Here is a 26,319-nt window from a genome sequence, read left to right on the forward strand (position 1 = left end):
ACAGCCAGAAGATGTGCATGGTAAAGAGGATGATGATTCTCGGTTCAAAGATCGCTTGGCTAGTGTTATGGATACTTTTATGCAGCTCACACAGAGCGAGAGATTTGCTGAATTTATGAGATCTCGCACAGAGCCCCGCACAGAGCCCAAGAAAAAGAAGAAGAAGGTTCGTTCAAAGAATCTTCCTCAGGGTCATAGTGGTGCCATCCCACAGGAACCATCTTTTGGCCAGTTTCCGAATATGCAGCATGCTTATGGTGCAAACTCTCAGAGTCCCTTCTATGGACAGCCACCTATTCCTCAGCAAAGTATGCATCCAGGTTATTTTGGTGGTGGCTCGGTGTTCCAATCCATGACTGGGGGTTACCCTCAGGGAGGCATGGGTATGTATGGGCCTTTTGGAGCCAATTTTCAGCCTGGCATGCAAGGGAATATGTATGGTGGTATGCAGTCCGGTATGCAAGGAAATATGTTTGGAAGCATGCAACCTGGGATGCAAGGCAATATGTTTGGTGGTATGCAGCCAGGTATGCATAATGGAATGTTTGGAAACATGGCTGGAATGTATGGTATGCCTGGTGTGGGAATGGGAAATGTTGACCCAATGATGGGTATGAATGTTGGGGGCAGCAATCTTGCGAAACCACTTCCATATGATAATCTAACGCCTATGGGAAAGGCGAAGGATTACAAGGAAGGGGGAGCTGCAGTGAAGTTTGACACATTCAGTGGGGCCAAGGATAAACTTAAAGCACTTACCTTTTTACAGTAGTTTGATGCTGCTTTTTCTGGTGGGAATTACACAGAGTCCTCTAAGGTGAGGAAAGCTGCCACTTTTCTCAAGGGCAATGCTTTGCAGTGGTGGTCTACTCTTCTTTTGCAGGGCATAGCACCCACCACATGGGTCCGATTCAAACAGGTTTTCTCTTCCGTATGGCTCACATCTACATTCGAGGTGGATGTTATGACCGCATGGCACAAGTTGGATGCTTCAAAGTGTGATAGTTTGGAGGATTATAACAAGAAGTTTTGGGAAGCTTTACTCCCAGTGACTTCTTACCGTGCCGTGCCATTATTTGAGCAGGTAGAGAAATATTGTTGTGGGCTGCCCAAGGAGGTACGAGATTATTGTATAAAGACAAGAGTAACGAACATGTCACAGATGATTGAAAATGCTATGACAGCTAATGCGTTACTCACAGGTGGTTCATCTTGATTTAAAGGCAGTAAGAAATTGAGCAAGAAAGCTGAAAAATTTGGGCATGCTTCTCGTGATGCTAAGGGTCTTCAGAGATAAAGTATGAGAAGTTGCCAATGCCCAAGAGGACTTCTGAGGAAAGACAGGCTTTGAGAGATGCTCAAAAGTGTTTTTACTGTACTGAAGAGGGGCATATGTCATTCAATTGTCCCAAAAGAAAGTCCCAAAAGGACCCTGACAATAAAGGAGAGCCCAAGCCAAAGAAACCAAAGCCTTCTGCAGGCTTAGTTCCTGATCTTGTGGGGGAGCAGCTAGGTGGTGAAGCTACAGAGTTGTGCAGGGCATGGGGCAAAGTGAGAGATCAGAATGCCTTGATCTTCTTTGACACAGGTGTTAGAGTCAACTTCATTTCACCAGATTTGGCTGGCCGATTGGGGATTCGCGTAGAGGAGATGGGGCCGTTACATGAGGCAAATATGGCTTGTCCAGGGTATACAGAACCCGTTACTCCTATCATTGGGAAGCTTCGGCTTCATTTGCAGGGTTATGTGGACAGCGAAGAGTTCTTCATCATGCCTTTGGATGGCTGTGATGTTTTGTTGGGGATGCGATGGTGCCACAAGGTACATGCGGTGGTGGATACTTACAATAGGAAAATCACTGTGACTCATAGAGGGAAAGAGCATGTATTGGATGTAAAACTCAAAGGGGAATCTGTTCCTATTGTATCCGCTTCGGCGATTTCATCAGTAATGAAAAAGCATCTTTCCGCGTACTTGATTTATGTAAAGGATGCACAGGATGATGAGTCTAAGTCTAATTTGTCAATGTTAGATAAGGACAGGACTGATTTCTTAAGTGGGTTTCAAGACTGTTTTTCCGAGTCATTGCCAGGAGAATTACCTCCTGAGAGGCCAGAAGATCATGCCATAGATCTGATTCCTGGTAGTACTCCACCGAATAGACCGCCGTACCGTGTTAGTGCAGCCCAACAGGAAGAGATTATGAGTCAGGTGCAGGAGCTTTTGAATAAAGGGTTGATACAGCCTAGCTCATCACCCTTTTGCTCACCTGTGCTCTTAGTGCAGAAGAAGGATGGTTCTTGGCGCATGTGTATTGATTACAGGGCGCTGAACAAGAATACCATCAAGAATCGATTCCCCGTACCGAGGATCGATGACATCTTGGACCGCTTACAGGGCTCCACAGTTTTCAGTCGTATTGACTTGAAAAGCGGGTATCATCAGATACGCATTAGACCCGAGGATGTGCATAAGACAGCATTCCGAACCATGTTTGGGTTGTATGAGTTCTTGGTTATGCCCTTTGGTTTGACAAATGCGCCTGCCACATTTAACAGAATGATGGACAGGATTTTCAGGCCTCATAGAGAGTTTGTGGGCACATTCTTTGATGATATGATTGTGCATTCACAAACTGAGGAAGAACATAGAAGGCATTTGGCCATTGTGTTTGCAGAACTCAGAAACCATAGGTTGGTGGTTAATGGCAAGAAGGGTGAGTTTTTCTTGCAGGAGATACATTTCTTGGGGCATATTGTGTCTGGTCATGGAGTCCGTATGGATCCAGCCAAGGTAGAAGCAATACTTAATTGGCCAGCTTTGAGGACCGTGCATGATGTACGCAGTTTTCTAGGATTGTGTTCCTATTACAGGCGTTACATACGGCACTTTGCTGAAATTGCTTCGCCTCTTCATGCTTTGACGAAGAAAGCAACTCCGTTTAGATGGGCTGATCGGGACATTACAGCATTCAAAAAGCTCAAAGAAAAGCTTACTTCGGACCCAGTATTGGTGTTACCGGACCTCCGAAAGGCTTTTGTTGTCCAGTGTGATCCATGTGGAAGTAGCATTGGTGCAGTTCTCATGCAAGAGGGACATGTCATAGCCTATGAGAGTAGAGTTTTGCAAGATGCTGAGAAGCATTTACAGGTGTATGAGAAAGAGATGTTGGCTGTCATTCACGCTCTTTCTACATGGAAACACTACTTGCTTGGGGCTGATTTCACTGTGCAGACAGATCATCAGACCTTGCGATATTTCCTCACGCAGACTAAGCTTTCAGAGAAGCATATGCGTTGGGCAAACTTTTTGTCAATGTTTCACTTCCAGATTGTGCATGTGGAAGGCAAAAAGAATGTAGTGGCAGATGCTTTGTCACGCAAGCCACAGGTCTCTGCAGTTTCACTTGCTTATCATCATGAGCTTGATGAAATGAAAGAGCAGTATGCCCATGATGAGGATTTTGAAAGGTTGTATGATCAGATGTCTGAGGGTCAGCGGCATGAGCACTACACTCTCAGAGATGGGTTTTTATTGATGCATGGCAGACTGTGTGTTACCAGGCTATTGCGACTCAAGGTTATGATTGAAAGTCATGCTCCACCGTATGCAGGTCATAGAGGTATTGACGCCACGGTCAAAGCAGTGGAGACTTTCTTTTATTGGCCAACCTTGAGAAGAGATGTTGATGCCTTTGTGAGGCAATGCATCGTATGTCAGAAGGTAAAGTTTGACCGTCAGAAGACACCAGGGTTATTACAGCCTTTACCTATTCCGGATAGACCTTGGGAGAGCATTGCCATGGATTTTGTATTTGATCTTCCACGGACACAAACGGGAAATGATGGCATCTGGACTATCATATGCAGGTTCTGTAAGCAGGCTCATTTCATTCCCGTGCGGAAGACAATTAAAGTGGATCATATGGTGAAGTTGTTCATGGCGCGAACATCTTCAAGTATCATGGCTGCCTACGTCTATCATTAGTGACCGTGATCCACGGATGACGAGTTTGTTCTGGAGAGGGTTGTTTGACAACATGGGTACAACTCTCAAGTTTTCATCGTCATTTCATCCACAGACAGATGGTCAGTCAGAAGAGGCTAACTCTACAGTGTTGGATCTTCTCAAGTGTTATGTGTCAGAGCACAAGCAACAATGGGAAAAGTATCGTCCTTTGGTGGAGTTTGCATATAACAACACTGTACATAGCTCGACAGGCAAGGCGCCTTTTGAGATTGTGGAAGGAGGGAAGAAGGTACCACCCATTTTGCATACAAAGGATAAGATCTTTGAGGCTGATCAGTATGTGGAGAGCTTGGATGAAGCTTATCGGAGAGTTAAGTTGGCCCTCCAGAAAACTTAGCAGAAGCAAAAGAAAGCCGCAGACCGTCACAGACGTGATTTACAGTTTGCATTGGGTGATTGGGTTCTTTTGCGCTTTGAAAAGGCTAGACTCAAGAAGATGAAGGGTAAAGAGCGCTTATTCCCTAAATTGAGCATGCGATATTATGGGCCTTTTCAGGTTGTGGAAAAGATTGGTGAGGTAACCTATCGTTTGAAGTTACCAGATCACTGGAGGATTCACAATGCTTTTCACGTGAGTCTTCTTAGACCTTTCCGTGGGGATGTGCCTGAGGATGTATCAGATGAGGCTCAGCCGGAAGTTGAGGAACTTGATGAGGTTCTGATTCCAGAGCAGATACTGGCACATAAAGAAAGGAAGGTACGAGGTAAAGTTTCCCGTCGCTATCTTGTGAAGTTCAAGAACTACTCACCGATGGATGCGAAGTGGATGGAGGAAGGTGACTTAACAGATTCACCTCAGGTTTTGCAGCTTTATCTCGATGCCTTTGAGTTAGAGCCGACTCTTGTTGTGGCTCATTCAGGTTCAGCAGAGCATGGGTCTGGAGCATTACCTGATGCTCAAGAGGGGGGTAGCACCTCCACTCCCTTGATACAGACAGGCTCAGATGACATCTAGAGGTCGCTTGGTGCAGTTTTTATCTCACCCGAAGGTACTGAGGCTGACAGTACATCTGTTTATGGGACTTCTATGATATATGTGTACTAGTCACATGAGATTTTTGTGGATATGTATGGTTCACAGTGGTATACAACTTGGACTATTACTATGCCTTTGGTTTGCAGTGAATGTTGATACATGTGTATGGCTTAGAGAGATTGGGACGCTGATCTTGCCATATTGTATATTTCACTTTGGATATTTTGATGCATCACCAGAATGCAATTGAGGACGCTTGCCATTTTTCAAGAGGGGGGTATGTCATGGCCCTGTGAAAATGGAACAGCACAAGTGTGGGCATGGTGGTTGCAGAGTCAGAATATTTTATGATTCACATGGGGGGTGCCCGGACAGAGTTTAAGATGTGTGGACATCCCTAGGTGTGAAGGGGGGAACTAGAAACATTAAACTTTTAATGTTTATAAAAGTTGCCCCTAGGCCTTAGTGGCCCTAGGGAACTTTTAAAGTTTGGGGGCCCTAGGGATTATTTTGGGGATCCACTTTTGGAGTGTTTCTCTCTCCTCTCTCTCTCTCTCTCTTCCCTTTTGGGAGTCGTGGAGCAAAAGTGGGAGAACATGCGTGGAAAAGCTGAGGAAACTGAGGCGGCTGCTGTATGTGTGCTGTAGCTGCTGTTTTCTGTGAGCTGTGTGCTGAAGAAGGCCGTACAACAGCCGTACAACCCTGTACGACTGCAGGTAGTGCTGTGGACAGAGAGGCGCAGAGCTGTGGGACAGACAGGTGGCTGCGCGACTGTTGAATCCAGGCTGTAAAGTGCTGTACGACTGCAAGTACAGCTCTGTACTTTCTGCAGGGACACTGTACAGCCAGTTCTGGGGCAAGTACAAGAGCTGGGCAACACTGTTGCAGACAGCGCAGGCGACCAGTAGCAAAATTCAGCAGGCGGCTACTTCTGGTTCTCTACAGGAATAGCCCGTACCGTCAAGTACAAGCAAGTACCGTCAAGTACAAGCAAGTACAGTCAAGAACAAGCAAGTACAGTGCTGTTTTTCAGATCTGTACTTTCAAAGACAGCATAGAGGTGAACACAAGGAGGAAGGTACAGGCAAGTACGTGCACATGTGTGAAGCAGGGTTGTGGAAACAAGTGCCTGCAAGTACAGTTTGGTACCGTTGCTTCCTCCAGTGCTGTTTCACGAGCTGAATTTGGTAAGCTCCGTTTCTGTTCATCTATCTCTCTTTCTACTGCTTGATGTCTGTTGCAGATTGAGTTATCTGGCCCCTTGTGAGAGGAGGGGTATGGCAGATTGACAAGGGTTGAGACAGAGTTTGGACAGAACATGTATGTATGAGCTGAGATGATGTATCATGCACTTGAGTTATGCCAGATGTATGCTCATGGCTGTCCTGCTTAGTGGTCTTGGCTGATCAGAGGGAGGCACAGTGTGTTATTGTGGAACACAGATCTGTGTGCATAGATCCTCTATGCTAAGAAGGATTGTGGGCCGTCAGATTGGATATACAGGTGTAAACTCTTGGCTGATTTTTGTTGTACTCAGCCATTCATATTATTAAAGAAATACCGCAAGGGGCGCCAAGCTTTGGGGCCAACAGGTGTCGCCTTGTTTTCAGATTTGGGCACTCTAGCTCCAATCTGTTTTCTTTTCATATCTAGACTACAAGTGGACGGGTGACTGCTAGTCTACCGCACTCTGGTTTTCTATCAGAGGCCGGTTTCAGGGAGAGTGCCTTGGAGTTGGGGTCTCCACAAAGAGGCACCTGCCCTCTGTATAGTAATCTTGAACTGATCCAGCTGCAAAGCAAGCTTTGTGCTCACGTCTCCATAGCTGAAGCGATCAGACACTGGGTAATGAAGCTGGTGTGAGGGTAGCCATGGGCTATCCGCTATTAGGTGGGTGAATGGATAGACTCCTAGGATGCTGTGGCCAGAACCACAAGAAAATGATGACTTGGCATGGGTAGGAACTATGTCAAATTCCAATGCTGCCTCAAGACTCCCAAAGTGTTTGTTTTTACATACCACGAGCAGCCCAGAGGGAGGTATATTGGGAATGTGGCCCTGCCATTGAAGCTGAAGTTGGTGTCCCAGCCACAGATGGAAATCAAACATGTAGGACACTACGGCCAGAACCACAAGAAAAGGATGACTTTGCATGGCCAGGAGCTACGTGAATTCCAATGCTGCCTCTAGCCTCCCAAATAATCTGGTTCGACATACCACGAGCAGCCCAGGGAGGTATATTGAGGTTGTGGTCCTGCCATTGAAGCTGAAGTTGGTGTCCTTGCCACAGACAGTAATCAAAGAAATTTATTATGATGACTTCCCTGCACACTCTTAGTACACGCTCCTAGCCCTAACCCTAACCCTAGGCATGTCGTTTATGTCCCTTATCTTGTTGTCACTCACAGACTAGCAATGCTCTTCGCAGTTACCAGAGCTTAATTATACCAAAGCATAGAGTGTCCTAGACAAGAAATTCACGAAGCCTCGGGAGTCTGGAGATCCTACATGGGAATACACTCTAGCGTCCCATACCACTAGAGCACACCCCACATAAAACCCCCTTTAAGCATGATCATAGGTGGAATGGCTAACTTTCCCCCCTACAACCCAGTCTTGAAGCAACTGAATTCCTCTCTCAACATGAGGGTCAAACCTTAGGTCAAATGGAGGGTCAACCTTATCCATGCAAAGTCAAGGATGAAAGTTACCACCATGTTCCCACCCGAATCCTTCTCCCTGGCTTCGGTAGTCAGCGTAACTAGTTGTTTGTAAGCCATTTGAAAACCTCGGCCTAGGCATCTTGGATTATGACCATCACCACAAGATTGCCTAACTCGGCACCTTGTCCTGGGTTAGTACAAGCCTAGCCCTAATTCTAGGCATGTCAGGACGTAACACTCTTTGGGCTATACATGGATGATCTTCTTGACGTTATTGTGAGGGTAGGAGGAAAGGGAGGAGAGAGAGTGGTCTGGATGCTCTCTTACACAATGATGTTGTACTTCCATCATATTCAATAGAGGCATTGCAGAAATACCCAAATGCACTATGGTACTTCAGCAAATGTAAGGACTTGGAAGTCGATTTCGGCTTTGTGGACGTGAACCTATGGTTGGGTGGTGACCTTCCCTGCCCCTTTTTATTTGGTTTCTCTAATCTTGTTCATGCCTCTGTATTAGGTGATCCTTCGGAGGAGTCCCTTACCAAGGTTGCCAAAAGGGGAGATTTGTAGGCATGCGTACGGGTCAAATTGCCCCGAAAAATCCATGTTTTTGGACTGTAACCCAAGGTTTTCTCTCCTATGTAGCGCTGCAGCTTAGGGCTGTTTCATGGTGTGCAAGGTTGTTGCATGGGCTGTGGGTTTGCAGCCAAGCATGTAGGGAAACAATCTTGTGCAGGTCCCATTAGAGCAGTCAGTGGCTGTTTGCTAGAGCCAGTTGAGTGCTGATTTGGGTGCCAACAGCCAGGACAGGTATGCGCACACAGCAGCAGAGCTGTAGGCACAACCTGCAGCGGGTGTGTGCAGCTAGCAGACAGGCTGGTGTTGCAGCCAGCAGAGGTCATCTTGGGATATGGCGCACATGGCTGTAGGGCTTGGACCTGGCTGTGCAGAGGCCTTACAGGCTGCCCGTCTGGGTGTACAACAGTTAAAACAGGCCTGCACAGGTCGCACAAGGCTGGGAGCACCCTGTCAAATAAGCCGTACAGGTCTGGTTAACTGTACAGGAGCTGCAGCAAGAAGGTGCTGGCTGGCGCATATGGCAGAGCAGGTGGACAACAGCAGATGGGCAGTGCATACACACACAGAGAAAGCAGTGAAGTTGGCGATTTGTTTTTTTTTTTGGAAGAGAAAAAGCATGTTTATGCCACTTATAGGGTTATTGTTTTTAAAACCAACAGCTATCCTATTTTTATTATAAAAAAGCATGGGGGCTGATTTTACTAAAACACAAGAAGCATGGGGTTTTAAGGGGAAGAGGGGGGGGGGGGGGTGCAGTGTTTAGCGCACACTTAAAAAAAGGCCGTTTTTAGCACTTGGATGTTTTTTAAAGCCATAAAAGGGCAGGCCTCGGCTCCCTTGTATTCAGCCTGTGATGAAATTGACTGAAGCCAGCCATTACGATGATTCGCAGCCGGCTCTTTATCTCTCGTGCGTGGAATAGAGGTGGAACATCTTATTGTGTGTGCTTTTCTCCATTTCTCGTGTGAGTTGTGTTCTCCCCCCCGCCCCCCCCCGCCCCCCCCCCCCCCCCCCCGCGCTGCCGCCCCCCCCCGCGCAGCTATTCTGAATTTCAGAATCAATCACCAAGGTATCTTGCAGGAGCAGGCTTTTCTTTCTATTTATCTCTTTACCATGGCAGCACAACTCCAATTTGTCGATGAGGTTTCCGACCATGAGGAAGATCCTCCTCAGCATCACTTGGAGATGCAACAGGAGGTGGTCGAGGGGGTTGAGAAAACTTACTTCGAGGAGCATAGGGCACAACTTCGGGTAGAGTTTTGGGAAGAGATCTAGCAATAGCGGGATCAGATGGTTGTACTTCAATGAGCGGTGATTGGTGCAGTGGCTCCTGTGGGACCGGCAACAATAGCTCCTTTGTTCGCACCCGAGGCTTTTGTGGGTGAGAGAAAGGACATGAGCCAAGAGATGGTTTACTCTTGGCTCTCAACCACTGGAATGCACACTTTGAGTTTCGCCCGTTCTCGGAAGCCTTGAAGATTCAAATGGTTAGGGGTCTCTTGAAGGGGAAAGCCCTAACATGTTGGAGAGAACATTGGGATAAACCAAGTACTGGGGCTGAGTTTGAGACTCTGTTTCACGATAAGTTCCTCCAGGTGGAGGATGAGTTTGATATTGTGGCCAAGTTTCCAGACTTGGACATCTTTCAACATGTACTTATTGAGATTTAGAGAGTTGCAATTCCCGAGCGGCACACATGGATGCCACAACATTGTGGGGGTTTTTTTATTTGTGGGTTGGCACGAGAACACAAGCTCCAAGTAAAGAATAATCATAGGAGGACACTAGAGGATGCCATTTGGTATGCTAGGATTTATAAGGAGATGATAGCCAGCGAGACTCAGAAGAACGTCTCTGAGAAACCTCAAACTGCAGGAACCTCTAATAAGGCTTACAAGCGTAAATGAAAGTTCAAGTCTAAGGAGGCTCCATAGGACCAAACCCAGCCTTTGGGTGAATCCAATCCGAACAAGGATCATGATTCATAAGAATGAGTAGATCCTCCAGAACATTAGGGAGGACAGGTGTTTCTCTTGTGGCCATAAGGGCCATATGAAGGTGAGTTGTCCGAAGGCCAGGACCAAGGCAGTTCATTTGACCGAAGTCATAGGTAACCCTCAAATTTCTTCCATAGATATTATTGTTTTAGGTTAGAGGGTTTGCATGGAATGTGTTTCCACTATGGCAGTCTTCGGTCCTAATGACTTGATACGTATGTATGGGTCGATGTTGGGGGAGGTTCTGCAAATCCTTTTTGGCCTTGGTAGCACTTACAACTTAGTTAACGCCAAACTTGTGCAAAAGTTGGGAGTCAAGACGCAACCACGTGATCGCGTGTATTGTGGGAACCGAGCGGCGGGACTTGGACAAATCTGGGATAGGTGTGTGTCCTAGTTACTGATATCTATTTAGAGTTATGCGTCCATGTAGATTGAAAGGGTCATGTTTTGGAATATGCTCTAGTATTTTGAAGGGTGATTTTGCGGTTCCACTCTATTTTTGTAACTTAGCAGGACTTCTTAATATAATGTATATTTGTTATGAAGTGTTTAAATGTGTTATCAGCCTTTCATTTGATGTTAATTATGGTTTATAACAGTAAAGTTAGATGTTTGGGGGACATTGGTTTAGAAAGCATCAATGTGCAGTTTTACAGATGTTTTCTCTGCTAAGAGAGGTTGTGGTCTTCTAGCCGGATGGTTGGTTGATCATAGGATTATTTGGATGCGAGGGTCTCAGCCTTTGAGGATGAGCCAGCCCCACGGGAGCATGAGATTGCCTGACAATAGTCAGAATATCTCAGGATTGTGACAGATCGCGTAGTCTATTTCCATGTGGGACTCCATTAGGATTAGAGTTGTCGGACGTGTGGACATCTTTGAATTTTTCATTGTTATTTTAGTGGTTTACCTGTAAGGTGGACCATTGAAGGCATATGCTTATATGTAGTGCTGCATGTGAACATGCATTTGGTGTGAAAGGACACCTAGGCTAGGTTTTATTATTATCACTTGTACTTGTCTCTTATCTTCAGTGTGTGAATATACGTGCAAGAACGTCTCCGACTCTAGCTCTATTACTTGCTTCTTGCGTGTGTGTGTGTGTGAGCTTCCATTGCTGTCCAAACCCTAATCCTATCACTTGTGTGCCAACATTTGGTATTAGAGCCCTAGCTTAACTCTGCCTCAAGCGTTACAGTCACTGCCGCCCGTTGTACATGCAGTACACACGTGCGTCTCCCGTTCCTGTCCGTACGTCCCTGCGGAGTCTTGTACCTACCCTCACTTCTTGGCACGACATTCGTGCAGTTGGCGTACTTAATGTCCGTACTATCCACTTGTGCAACTGATCTAGCTGTACTTGCAATTACTACGCCAAAAATTAATTTGGGGCTTTTTTGATTTTGGGGTTCCCATGCTTCGTGGCATTGGCTATCTGCACATAGCACTATTCTAGTGTCGAAAAATTACCTTTGTAAGTGCAAAATCAAGGCTCCCCGCACACACAGGATTTTTGAGAGTAGAGATGTAGTATTTGCTGAAAATTCTGCACAACCATTGGATGAATTCAGTAAAGACTTCAAAAATGGCTCACTGGATATGTTTGACGGACTACTCCCATTGATTTAAGATGTTAGACATGACCAGCCACTAGAATTGCCTAATGGACAGCATGTAGGTGCTGAAAACCAGCCAATTGCAGATCATGACATAGAGGAAAGAAAGAAAGAAACTTTTATTAACGTCTTCACAAGACCACTAGGGTCTATGAGACAAAAAGGTGTTACAAAGTATCCAAGTGTTACACTGATCCTGGTAAAATAGAAAAATAAAATACTAGGAAAAGACTACTAGCTACAAATACAAGTAGCATCCTCAGGAATACATCATCAGGAATACAAAAATGCTAGAGAACATGCTGATGTTGCCTGCATGAGCGAACTCTTCCGAGGAGGCTCAAGAGGATGAGCATTGGCAAGAAGCCATGCAACAGGAAATCAATGCTATATAAAAAAATAGCACATGGGATCTTGTGGACTTGCCTCATGGCAAGAAACCAATTGGTACAAAGTGTGTTTATAAAGTCAAGAGAAAGTCTGATGGTACCATTGATAGGTACAAGGGCAGATTTGCTGCCAAAGGCTATGCCCATTAGAAAGGCATAGATTATGATGAGATTTTTGCACCTACCTCACGGCTGTCCACTATCAGATGTGTTGTTGCTTTGGTTGCCCATCATGGGTGGAAGATGCATATATTGGACATCAAGAGAGCCTTTCTCAATGGGGACTTACAAGAAGAGGTTTATGTGAGTCTGCCCATTGGTTTTGTCATGCCTGGCCAAGAAGGCAAAGTGTGTAAGCTCCGGAAGGCTCTTTATGGTCTCAAACAAGCTCCCAGAGCTTGGTATGAGAAGATACCCTCGCATTTAGCCAGCCATGGTTTCAGAAAGAGTCCAACTAAGAGCACCCTCTATGTTAAAAAGAGGATCATGGGGTTTTACTTGAGCTCATACTTTATGTGGATGATATGCTGCTAAATGGGAACGATGAGGATGCAATTTCAGCCTTCAAAGCTGAATTAAAAACCTCATTTGGGATGTCAGATTTGGGTCTCTCGCACTACTATTTGGGCATACTGTTTGTGCAGATAGATAAAGGCATTATGGTGCTTCAATCCAAGTACACGTACAAAAGCTCTTGCATAAGTTTGGCTTTCAGGATTGTAGGCCTATTTTTACCCTAGTAGAACCATGGCTTAAATTGAGCATGTATAATGCAAGAGAGTCTTATGACATGAGAATGTACTCATATATTTGTGCAACACAAGACAAGATATTCAATATGATATTTCTCAAGCTAGCAAATTTATGCACAGTCCAGGTACTAAGCATTGGCAAGCAATTTAAGTGCATCTTCCGGTATCTTTAGGGAACCTTGGATCTTGGCTTGTTTTATCTAGGGGTAGCAGCTTGCAGTTTTATGCTTACGATGATTCAGATTGGGCTAGAGATTATGACACCCGGTAATCAACCAGTGGGAACTATTTTTTTCTTGGCAACTCATGCATATTTTGGTTGAGTAAGAAACAACCCACTGTAGCCACATCTACTTGTGAGGTTGAGTACAGGGCAACCTTCATTACTATGGTAGATTATGTATGGTTGGGAAGGTTGCTTGCAAATCTTCGTGTGTGTCAGCAGCAGCAGACACCCACCACCATACTCACTGATAGCTAGAGTGCTATGGTCGTGGCACAGAATCGAGTTTTCCATGCACGTACAAAGCACATACAGATACATTATCACTATGTCAGGGAGAGGCTTTATGCAAGGGAGATAACTTTGACCTACTGCTCTACATAGGATAACATTGCAGATTTGCTTACCAAGGCATTGCATCGAGAGAAGTTTCCACCTCTTTGTAAAGCTTTGGGCTTACTATGCATCCTTGTATAGGTTCACATTACCACTACAGGGGGGGATTTGAAGGCATATGCTTATATGTAGTGCTACATGTGAACAAGCACTAACTCCAGGTGAACTTTTGTCCTACGGGTTTCTCCCCTTGGACATTTGGTGTGAAAGGACACCTAGACTAGATTTTATTATTATCACTTGTACTCGTTTCTTTTCTTTAGTGTGTGAATATACGTGCAAGAACTTCTCCCACTCTAGATTCTCGCGCTTGCCTCCTTTGTGTGTGTGTGTGAGAGAGAGAGAGAGAGAGAGAGAGAGAGAGAGAGAGCTTCTATTGCTATCCAACCCTAACCCTAACACTTGTGTGTCAACAATCATGACATGGGGTGGAGGTGTAGTGCACCAAGACTTAGTCGGGAAAGGATTGATCACGTCGACTTGGTTTTAAAAGTCTCAAGGAAATTTTATATGGTGTGCATCCTAGTGGTATGGGACGCTAGGATCTGCACATGTAGAGTTTCTGGGTGTCTCTATTTTTTCTAACCGTGTATGCCCTATCTTTATGGGGGGTAGTTACCCTACGGTAGACAGAGTTAGGAAAGGATTGATCACCCTGACTCGCCTTTGAAAGTCTCAAGGAAATTTTATATGGTGTGTATCCTAGTTGTATGGGACTCTAGGATCTGCAGCATGTAGAGTTTCTGGGTGTGTCTATTTTCTAACCGTGCTATGGTCTATCCTTATGGGGGGTAGTTACCCTACGGTAGACAGAGTTACGCAAAACTTTACAAGGAAATTGGAAGGGTAATTTGGATGGGGTTGCTAGGGTTGGGTGGGCGAATCTTTTGTGTTGACTTATATGATTCTTGAGAGGGCTATTTTGTGCTGATGGACGTTTCATTCGGTATTGGTAGTACATCCAGGTGGAGAGCTTCATTCATTTAGATGACTCCTCAGGGATCATTCCACTTGTTAGAGTGGAAGGTAGTCAGTACCATATTTGGAATCGGTTGTTGTTCGGGGATGATAGAGTCTGTGCGTTGGATTGTGTTGGGATTAGGAGAGAAATTCCTTGTCATTGTCAGGATGCTCCTACAGCAGGTCATCCGGAGATTAGATGGATTTGTGTTTATCTGATCATCCTTAATCCCCGGTTGGTAGACAGAGAGGATGGGATCAGGTTTTGGAGGCTATGCTTTGTGCGACTCCAGGAGACCATTTTATTGGGAGAGGTACATCTCTATGGTCGAGTTTATGACAATAGCTAGAATATGTTTGTTAGGAGTTGGTTAAAACCTAGATTCCCTCATACTTTGATAGCTTGAATGAGACACAATTGTGGTGCCCGATTGTTAGGAGTCTCTAAGAGGGAGGTATGATATCCCCTAGGTACGAGAATTTACTAGATCCTGAAAAGGAGGGTATGATGTTGCAGCTAGCAGATATTTGTTTCAACAATTTCAGGTTTCCAATTCCATGAGGAGTTGGAGGATTGAAGGATGCGTTATGTTCCTAAGGGACATGAGAGGTTGTCTTGTTTGCATTGTCATATGTGGGAGGAACAACTACTTTAGTTGAGATGGTTTCTTGATGTGTGCTTATGTGGATTTGATAGACGTGTATAAACCTGATTTTGGAGACAATTGATGTAGGTAGCTAGATTCTGTTTCATTTATTTCCGAGAGTGAACATGTCCTAAGCGGCGAGGAATGTTTTGTGCCTAGCATTAACCTTTCGGGTTAGGGACTAATCCAGCAGGGTTAGGGGAGCCTTGGGACTAGGAAAAGCAAGTGGATTCAGGTGGCTAAGGTTCAGATTTAATAAAACGATGGTTATTGGCTATTTATGACTGGATTGCTATTTATAGCAGCAATAGGCACTATATAAGTGAGTCTTGGGTTATTATTGATTCATTGTGGTTTGGACCTAGACCAAGAGGCTTACTCCCGCCATGGACACGGGGATCACTGGTGGTCTTGCTGAGGGCCCCTGTGGGCAAGCATTGGTGGTATGGGATGCCAGGGCTGAGTGGCAAGGACTTGTGGGAGTGGAATCTTAGCCCCTGGGTCGGGGGAGGTTTGCGAAACCTTCGGTTAGGTGGTGAGCTTGCTTGCATCCCTTTTTATTTGGTTTCTCCAATCTTGTTTATGCATGTGTTTTAGGTGATCCTCTTAGGAGTCCCTCATAGGACTGTCAATCATAAACCTTAGTAATAAAATACCATAAGCTGTAAGAGGGTTGTGTGGACACCAAGGTTGTTATGAGGCGCGCACCTAAAGGATAGAGGCGTTTGAGGCGTACGGTCCGTTCGAGGCGTACGGAAGTGGGTTCAAGGCATGCACAGAACTTGTATTTTTTTTTTGGGCCTTTTTTCACTGTTTTCGCCGAGTCACATGTTGTGCGCACTTTTCGCAGATTCGCCAACTCGCCGTTTATGCCCGTTTGGGAAAGGTGGCAGCCTGGGCCCTGGGCGTCGAACGAACTGCCTGTTTATGCCCGTTTGGGAAAGGTGGCAGCCTGGGCCGTGGACGTCGACAAAGTGCGCGTTTGGGTACTGCGCCCGGCTGGCCTCTCTCTCTCTCTCTCTCTTGTGCAGGCGGCACTGGGCAGGCCCCAGGGGCTGGGCTATTTGATACAGCCTGAGCCGCCATAGGCCAGCAGAAGCATCCAGTGAGCTCTCAATCTCTCTCTCGAGTCTCCCCCTCTCGAATCACACTCTCTCACTCTCCACCCCTCAAGGCAGCCCCTCTCTCTCTCTCTCTCTCTCACACACACACACACACACACACACACACAAACACACACTCACCCTCTCATTCTCTCTCCCTCTCTAACACACTCTCTGTCTTCCTCCCTCAAGGCTCTCTCTTACACACACACACACACACCCTCTCTCTTCCTCCCTCAAGGCCTCTCTCTCTCTCTCTCTCTCTCTCTCTCTCTCTCTCTCTCTCTCTCTCTCTCACTCTCACACACACACACACACACACACACACACACACACACTCTCTCTCTTCCTCCCTCAAGGCCTCTCTCTAGAGTCTAGACACACACACACACACACTCTCTCTCCACAGAGAGCCAGACTCAGAGACACATTACAGACTTCTTTAGTCCAGCCATCACTGCGCCAGCTGGACCACAGCAGCAGCAGCAGGACATGGATACCGCCCACACCAGCGGTACACTGATTGATCGTGCGATTGAGCTTGGGTGGTCCAGACGCCCACGACTACGGAGGAGGGCATCCCAGCATAGACGGAGGTTGCAGCGGCGGATTCGGATTATTCTTGCGAGACATGCGGGACACGCAGTCAGGGTGCTCACCACAGAGGATATTGAGGAGATCCGCCAGCGTCCGATGCGGCACATATTATGAGATGGAGGCACCTCCATAGTGTACCCCCCCGTCCCACATGATATTGTATCCCCTCACTATACTCCACTCACCTCCATAGCATAGCCCCCCCTCTCTATATTCTTACCCTATAAGGGTGTCTGTTTACCTTCCAGTTCCAGTTTCATTTTCTAGGTGCCAGTAGTATCATCTTTATTTTTCTTTTTCATTTTCTGGTTTTTTATTCAGACATTGTATCAGATCCACCATGATGTAACTTTTTGGTCTCATAGGTCATTATGGCCTTTTGAAGATGTTAATATAACATTTCATTTCTCTCCCTCTCTCATACACACATTCTCTCCCTCGTAATCCATCATGCCTAAGCCGGCCAATCCCGCATGGGATCGTTTCACTATAGTGCTTGGACCCTCCACTGCCGGTTCGGGAGGGAAGCGTTGGAAATGCCGGTATTGCGGCTTCGAAGGGAATAGCACCATCACTAGAGTGCTTCGTCACATGGCAAAGTTGGGAGGAGGTGGAATCTCTGGATGTCAATCCATTCCACAAGCTATTGCCGATGAGGTGATTAGGGAGAACTCTCATTTGCAAGCGGATAACACAAGGTCAAGCCCACCTCTGCGACAACAAGAGCTCGAGGAAGAGAGACTCATGCCCTCTTCAGCATCCGGAAGCGCGAGTGTCAATATTGGGGAAGGATCGGGGTCAACCGTCAAGCTCCCAATCAAAGAGACCACGACATCCCTTTGATGATGCCGGTGCTAGAGGGCTTGTACAACCCACTTTACAAGCCACTCAAAACATGAAGGCCCATGTAAAAGAGCAGCAACGAGTGGCGGAGATTGAGATTGCACGCACCATCATTGAGTGCAATCTCTCTTTTCATGTCCTTAAAGCCCTACAATGGAAGAGGATGGTCAAGGCCATTGTTGCCGTTGGTCCATGTGATGGATGGATGGGAGTAGTGAGCTACGCCGACATGAGGACGAAGAAGCTCACTGAGGAGGAGAGGATTGGTAGATCACTTGAGTCTATTCGTTTGGGATGGGCCAAGTATGGATGTAGCATCCTCTCCGATGGATGGAGTGATCGGAAGAGGAGAAGCGTCATCAACATCCTCGTGTCTTGCCCTCTTGGCACGTATTTCCTACGAGCGGTGGATGCCGGGAAAGCCGGTAGAAAGACAAGGGGGAGTTTCTTGTTCCAAAACATCCACCAAGCAATCATCGAGGTAAATTATTCATTGTACATACTATAAGTCTACATGTTTATGTAACATAGTACATGTCACATAGATGATAGTACTAATTACATGAGCACTTTGGGTTGTAGGTTGGCCATGCAAATGTGGTGCAAGTCATCACCGACAATGCATCCAATTGCCGTGCGCAATGGGTCGCATGGTGGGAGGAGCTCCCAACAATTGTTTGGACTCCATGCGCATCCCATTGCATTGACTTGCTCATGGAAGATATCGGCAAGTTGGCTTGGTCAAGGACATTCTGGCCCAAGCAACCACCATTGTGACCTTCTTTACTAAGAAGGTGAAACCCTTGGTCATCTTCCGTGTTCATTCGCGATTGGAGCTCATGAAGCCCTGCAAAACAAGGTTTGTCTACATGTGGATTGTTTTGGAGAGACTACATGCCGTTTGTAGTGAGCTTCAACGCACAGTGGTGTCCCAAGAGTGGGAAGAATGGGATGATCATCTAAGCCCCGAGGCTTATGCGGTGCAACACAAGTGCTTGGATCCTTCTTTTTGGGATGATGCACGGGCCGTTGTAGTTGCGATGACTCCATTGTATCGAGTACTTCGCATGTCGGACATGGAGGTATCCACTTTTGGCCTTCTCACACATTTCATGAGAAATGCAATTGAGGAGCTTCAAGCTTGCACGACACTTGATGCAAGAAGGTTAGTAAGTTATTCCTCCCTCCATTTAATTTTACAAAAATTAAGAATGATTGAACACTCAACAGAGTCAAAGACAATAGATTAAGAATGCATATATCAAAAAGATTCATACATATTACATGCCATCATCAATGATCATCATAAAGATTCACTCAGAGTCTTAGACTCCAGAGTCTGAACTATCGGATCTACCACTAGCAGCCTCACTTGAGGCATTAGACTCATCACTACTAGGAGAAGGCTTCTCACTAGATTCAAAATGAAAATCCCCATCTGAGATGAGATTGCCATCATCATCATACTCGGGGCTCCGAGCATCTACATCCTCAAGGGCTCCATCTTGACCAAGTGATGCATCCTCATCTGCAGCATAAGTAAAAGAGCTAGTAGAGCCCCGTTGCCGATATGTTTGGATGGGTGGTCGAGCTCCTCCCTGTATAATCTGGCAGCCTCGACTCGCTACACTAATGCCTCCTCTGCTCGTGGTGGTGGAATGAGAACCACTAGGAGCAAGGCGCTCACGACCTTGAGTACGGGTGACGCGCATATCTATCTCCTGTAGCTCTCTATGAAGCTCAGCATAGATGGCATCTTCCGGTGTCTCTTGCCTTGGTTGAATGCTCCTAAGGTTCTCTGCAGTGAGTTGGATGTTATCGGGATTTACCTACATTCAAGTTGACAGAATAATAACATGTAAGTTGTAACTTCTAGGTAACAAGATAGTCGAGACTAAATAGAAAGCATTAAAATTATAAATTTTGATTATTAGAGAATCAAGGTGCCTACTTGCTTCAGGATGTGAAGCTCTTGAAGATTTCGCACCATCCGCAAGTTAACGCGGCACTATAAGAGGCGCTCTAACTGGGATGTGCTAAGCTTGTTCCTAATCTTCGTGTGCACGAGGGAGTATCCACTCCAATTCCTCTCGCATGCATCCGCAGAGCAATCCTAAGAGCAAAAAACAAAAAATTTAAATTTTAATAATATGAGTAAATAGAATTAGAAGAGGCAATGGCAAATGACCGTTACCTGGGCAAGGATCCTCATGGCAAAAACTTGTAGAGATGGGGTGGAATAGCCATACGTCTCCCACCATGAGAGTGGCTTCACCATCACCTCTCTTCTTCTAGAAGTAGGACGAGTGTACGATTGCCCGGTCAAGTTGTTGTAGGCAATGAGCTCCTCGTCCATCTTCATTTGTGCTTCATCATCAAGCACATGACGCATATAGACGTTTGCATTGGACCGGATCTCTTGATCCGAGAAGAGTTCCCTTGTTTTGTAGAGAGGATGGAGGAATGCGGCCATACCATGAATAGGCCTACACATCCATGTCACCTCCTCTCCACAATGGTCTTGATCTCATCAAGCCTATTAAAGCATATGCCACATTATACATAGAAAAATTTAAAATCAAACTTACAAGTACTATGTACACAAGAGTACATGTGATATCGTCTAGACTCGTCACTCTACAGTCTAGACTCTACCGTCTAAGGTCTTGAAAGTTGACTCTAGTCTCTCTCTCTCTCTCTCTCTCTCTCTCTCTCTCTCTCTCTTTGGGTTTTTTTATCCAGACATTGTATCAGATCCACCATGATGTAACTTTTGGTCTCATAGGTCATTATGGCCTTTTGAAGACGTTAATATAACATTTCATTTCATTTCATTTCTCTCTCTTCCGATGACTGGAAGAACACAGTTGTATTATTTTTTTGTCTCATAGGCCGACTTTGGCCTCTCGTAGACGTTAATATATCTTTCTTTCTTTCTTTCTTTCTTTCTCTCTCATAATCTATCTATCTATCACTATCTATGTGATATATATATCTATCTATCATGATTCATTGTGTATGTATGTATGTATGTATATATATAAGAGACGCCTCTAACACGCCTCTAACGTCTCGAAAAAATACGAGTCTTTCGAGGCGCGTACCATACCCGTCTTGTACCAAACGCCTCTGATGCCTCTAACAACCTTGGTGGACTCTTACCACTTGCAAAAACCATAAGACAACGCTTTAGGACCATAGATGTAGCCAGAGGGTGCCCCAACATCCCCGGCCCCATAGCCAGACTGTCAACCATAAACCTTAGGAATAAATACCATAAGCTGTAAGAGGGTTGTGTGGACATTTACCACTTGCAAAAACCATACGACAATGCTTTAGGCCCAATGAGGTAGTGCACAGATGGAGTGAGAGGGTGCCCCAACATCCCTGGCCCCATGGCCAATCACATAAAGAAATACTAGGCATTGTCCACATAGCCAAAAAAAATGTCACACTGAAAAATAATCTCCATGCAGGTATTAATTATGTATATGCACATGTTCACTTGAGAATCACCCATATGCGCCCTTGTGTACACCACGGACATCGCCTGACATGGTATGTACATGGCCGGAATCCATACAGGCACCATGGATATCATTGCGTGTACCACACCCGATATCGATATGGGCACAACTCGAAGTCCATATGGGCACCACCCATGAGTCCAAAATATCTTGCCATGCCCTTGGATTCCATATGGGCACCACACATATGGCCCATACGCATGCCTATGTCATGACATGCATGCATCACATGTCCAGAAATCCGTTGTAGTTTCCTGTGGAGATTGTCGGTGTGTATTTGAGGACCAAGATGTTTGATCTTTATGTTTTTGTTGATGAGACATTTGATGTGTTTGATCCCCTTTTGTGCCTAATTTACAGTTAAATTAAAATTTCTTTTTCCCATGACATCAATGTGCAGGCAATGCTTCAGTCTCGTGCTGCTCTTCCTATCTCTGCAGTCAAAAGCCAGCTGATCCATCAAATTCGTGGCAATGAAGTCGTTATAGTCAGTGGCGAAACAGGCTCTGGGAAGACTACTCAGGTGATGATGTTGGTTAATTTCTAATTCTAAGAGATTCTGTTTGTGATGGTAATGATGATTGAGAATTAATCAGCCTTGTAGCTTTGTTATTTTGCATTGATGAGCTATGAGTATATACATGCGTATATAAATTTTGAGAAGCCTAGGAAGCTCGTAAGCTGGAAAGCACTCCAAACGGATCGTTTGTCGCTCCATTTCCCAAACCATTTTGGCTGCTGAAGTGAAACTCAGATGCTGATGTGTGTAAGCTTTGTAAAATCTTGTTTTCTGCACATGATCTGTGTTTTTGTGGGGAGTGGAGTGTCTACAGGTTGACTTTCAGGTCATGCAAGAGCACCCGGTGCTTTTCACTGTATTTAGAGCTTGGGACCTTTTCTCGTAGACCCTTTTTGGTCTCTTAGATCCTTTGGGTCTTTCATAGCCGTTAAAGTTTTTCTTTCTTTCTTACTTTTCTCATCGGAGGTGATGGAGGCATCATTTGGCACTACAGGTGCCCCAACCCTCCCACGCCCCCCACCCCACCCTACCCCACACACGGCCGGGAACCTGAGGCAATGAAGAACTGGTCCTGATGATCATGGTCACTGCAAGGGAACGTGGAGGATAAGCAGAAAATGGAAGAGGAGAAAAGGAAGAAGAGGGAAGGGAAGAAAAATAATGGGGTAGCAAGCTTGTACTTTTGGTGCCTCGAAAGGGTGATGGAGTCGGACAGATTGCTGGCCAGTGGGCTCTTGCCATGGGGGTGCAGGCCAGGGGAAAAATGGACAGATTGGGTCAGTCATGAGCTTGCACTAGGATGAGATGGTTGTGTTACTGTTCTTTGGAGACCATAATATGGTCTATGGGACCTCTGCAACACAGCTGGGTACCTGAGGCAATGAAGAACTGGTCCTGACGATCGTGGTCACTGCAAAGGAGTGTGGAGGATAAGCAGAAAATGGAAGAGGAGAAAAGGAAAAAGAGGGCAGGGAAGAAAAATAATGGGGTAGCAAGCTTGTACTTCTGGTGCCTCGAAAGGGCGATGGAGTCGGACAGATTGCTGGCCAGTGGGCTCTTGCCATGGGGGTGCAGGCCAGGGGGGACTGGATTGTAGCTTAACAGCAAAATGGACAGCTTGGGTCAGTGATGAGCTTGCACTAGGATGAGATGAGATGAGATGGTTGTGTTGCTGTTCTTTGGAGACCATAATATGGTCTATGGGACCTCTGCAGCAATACAAATGCTTGTTGTGAATGTAATACACATTGTAAACCATGTGCATGTGGGTTGCATGTGCGTGGCTGGTCAAATTCTGTTATTGATTCAAGCCATGCTTGAGCAGGCTGTCTCAATGATCGAGCACTTGAGCAAAGTAAGAGCGCGTAGGAGCTACATGATTTTGGTTGCTGAGCATTTCAAGTAAAGGGATAAACTGTAACGGGGAGCGTATAGTTAACCATTAAGTTAATTAAACACACTTAAGCATGAGAGATTAAACCACACAATTACAAGACCAAACACTGCACTAGGGGTCAAAGATGGGTTGACCCCTCCCTTTGGTTTTACTAGCTCAGAGTCTCTCTTGTACAAGCTTGGAATAACCAAGAGCTACCTCCATTGAATCATTTTGCATTTTCTTGATTACAATATGAATCGCTGGTAATACGAGGCTGGTAAGCAACATCATGCCCTTCTTGATTCAAAACAGCCCCAATGCAATCTCCACATGCATCACATTTAACTTTGAATGGTTTATGCAAATCCAAAATACAGGCACGGGTCCTATGACCATAGTATCATTAAGCTTTTGGAAGGCCTTCCGCTCTATGGCTGTCTGAACCGCTTTCTTATTTGTAATACTGTGTACTGGTGAAGCCAAATATATGAAGTACAATATGAATTGCTAGTAATAAAGCATAGACCAAGAAAACTTTTGATTTCATGCACTTGGGCCATGCATGATCCATTTGTATGCCATCCTTTGACAATCATGGCTAAGATAACGTATTTCCAAGAGGAAGAACCCGCTCTTCTTGCTATTTGCCGATGTTCCAAAGCTCTGCAAAAACAATGGCCAAGTGAGGACGGTGCTCTTCTTCTGTCTTGGAATACACCTATTTATCATCAAAGAAAGTACTCATGAATTTTTGATGGCTTCCAAAAATGCGATCCATCATTAATTGGTAAGGCCAAACGACACTACCAAATACTTATATATCCCAAAGGTAGTACGGAAGGCAAGTGTATGTACATCTTGAGGTACCACACAAATCTGATGATATCCACTCTTTAAATCAATAGGACTGAAAATTGAAGTGTCATCGACCTTATAAAAGTTATCATCAATTCTCAGTTTCGGAAATCGATTCTTAATGGTGATCTTGTTTAGAGCGCGGTAGTCTACATTCATCATGTAAGTGCCATTCTTCTTTTGTACTAAGAGTACCGGCAAGCAAGAAGGTGAAGAGCTTGTCAGCCAAATCAACCCTATTTTTGCATATCATTGACTTCTGTCATGATCACTCAGATGGTATGGAGGTCTATTTGGAGGGGAACTGCTTTTGGTACCACATCTATACAATGATACTTTGGCCTTTGAGGTGGTAGCTTCCCAAGCAATGCATTGGCAAAACAATCTTTATATGCATTCAAGAAATCCACTCTATCTTTATTTAATGCTTCATTTGAACATTATCATGCTCATCATTTTGATAGTGCAAAACCAAGTATGAACAAACATACTTTTTCATTACTTTTTTGATTTGTTCATGACTCTTACATGTTACGTACATAGTGCTAATCCTCGGGATTAGTGGCCTAATCCGGTAGGGGTAGGGGAGCCCTAGGATTAGGAGAAAGCAGGCTAATACGGATGAATAAGGTTATTATTGATAAATCCTTGTGTACTGGCTATTTATAAGAGGATGGTTATTTATAGCGGCATTGGGCACTATATAAGTGAGACATGGGCTATTGGTGTCATAACCTCACTATTGGTCATAGTTTGACCAAGACTCTGGCTACGTGTGTGGTAGAGCATAGATCGGCATGCCAAAAGGATTGGCATGGATATGTGGGAGTCAGGCCTTAGCCCCTAGCTCGGGGGTGGTTCGAACCATAGAACCTATGGTTAGGAGGTGAACTAGCCTGCACCCCTCTTACGGGGTTTGTACTAATCACTTGTGTCTCATGTTTAGGAGATCCGTGGGGTTGTAACACTTGGTATTAGAGCAGCCTAAACGCGGAAGCACGGGAGAAGGTCTTACTAAGCTTTTCCGTTTTGCTTTTCATGGATATGCAAGATCCAGGTGTTCTCTACGCTTTTGTGCTAAGGTCGATTGTATACTCGTATGAAGGTATTTCTCTAAGCCATGCGTAAGTTCTCATTTTAGGAAAAAGTTTATGCTTTTTAGGGTTCTTCTGTCATGAATGGGTCTGAGAGAGGGAGAGATGGGTGCAGATCTGAAACCCTAAAGAAAACTCTGATTTTCTCTAATGCTTACCCCATCTATGTTTGTTGCCGTACTGAATAGACTGACACGCTTCAGAGATCTTTTGACACGTATCTTGCGCGTAGGCATGAGAGGGAAGCATGGGTGATGTGGATGGCTATTGTCAGCATGCTGCAGAGAGACACTTCAGGCTGCCTGTCGTACAGAGAGCCATGTGACTGTCGTACACAAGTGACAGATGTGCCATGGGTGACTGATGGGTTCAGGGCCACGTGTAGAGGCAGTATGGGCAGCAAGGCAGCACACCATGTCAGGCAGGCCAGAACAGGGTGGACAGCGGGCTTGTAGCCACGTGGATGGGGGTGGAGGGGATGAGGGAAAGGGTGGGCAATTAGATGCCGAATCTGGAGCCATGGGTGTGCTGAATTTAGAGCCATGTTTTTGGGAAAAAAATTATGTGCAGCAGTTTTTACGTAAAAGAAAAAGCGTGCATGAGCCTTTTTAGCATATGTGGCTTTATTTTGGTATTTTTGGGGGTTAGCTATGTTTTTAGAAAGCATGTGTATGCTTATGAAAAAGAAAACATGAGCACAGTTTAATTCGGGCACTTCCTTTTTTAAGGACTTGTTTTTTTTTTTTTTTTTGGGGGGGGGGAAAGCATGGTAAGCATTTCTCTTTGTCAAAAAAAAAATTAAAAAAAATCCAAGAGAGTAGTTCTCTTTTTAACTGTTCAGCGTGGGACAAAAGCATGTAGGGCAATAGAGAGTTTCAAGTCGACCTCCTCTTGTACGCGGAACAATGATATGCCTGTTTCTCACGGTTACATGTCAAATTTTCACGTAAAAGAGTAGTTTCTTCCCACTTTTTTGTGATTTCTAGAATCAACATGTTTTTAATTTTTTGTCATGGTAGCAGCAAAAGAAACCTTTCCTGATCGTGCCAGGCACACCAAGTTAGGTGTGGGCATAGGCACATGGGGATTTTATACCATAGAGTATATGGAGGTTTTGGTAGGCATTGGCAGATATTATGTTTTGATTGCATTAAGCCAATGAGGCAGCTT

At 45.2% G+C, this 26,319-nt stretch overlaps 1 protein-coding gene across 3 annotated transcripts in view; it reads left to right on the plus strand.

Moving 5' to 3' along the window:
- LOC147614048 (DExH-box ATP-dependent RNA helicase DExH7, chloroplastic-like) overlaps positions 1–26,319 on the plus strand; it is a 113,874-nt gene that overhangs the window by 48,452 nt on the left and 39,103 nt on the right. For all 3 annotated transcript variants that reach the window (XR_015263052.1, XM_086780593.1, XM_086780592.1), the window contains exon 12: positions 21,703–21,825. Coding sequence is in view for 2 of the 3 variants with exons in the window: in XM_086780593.1 (XP_086636719.1) it covers positions 21,703–21,825 (123 nt within the window). In the remaining variant the exon portion in view is untranslated. The remainder of the gene's footprint in view (positions 1–21,702; positions 21,826–26,319) is intronic.

Source organism: Cibotium barometz, chromosome 42, assembly GCF_041138505.1.
Source record: "Cibotium barometz isolate CiBa-2024 chromosome 42, ASM4113850v1, whole genome shotgun sequence".
NCBI classification, from domain to species: domain Eukaryota; kingdom Viridiplantae; phylum Streptophyta; class Polypodiopsida; order Cyatheales; family Cibotiaceae; genus Cibotium; species Cibotium barometz.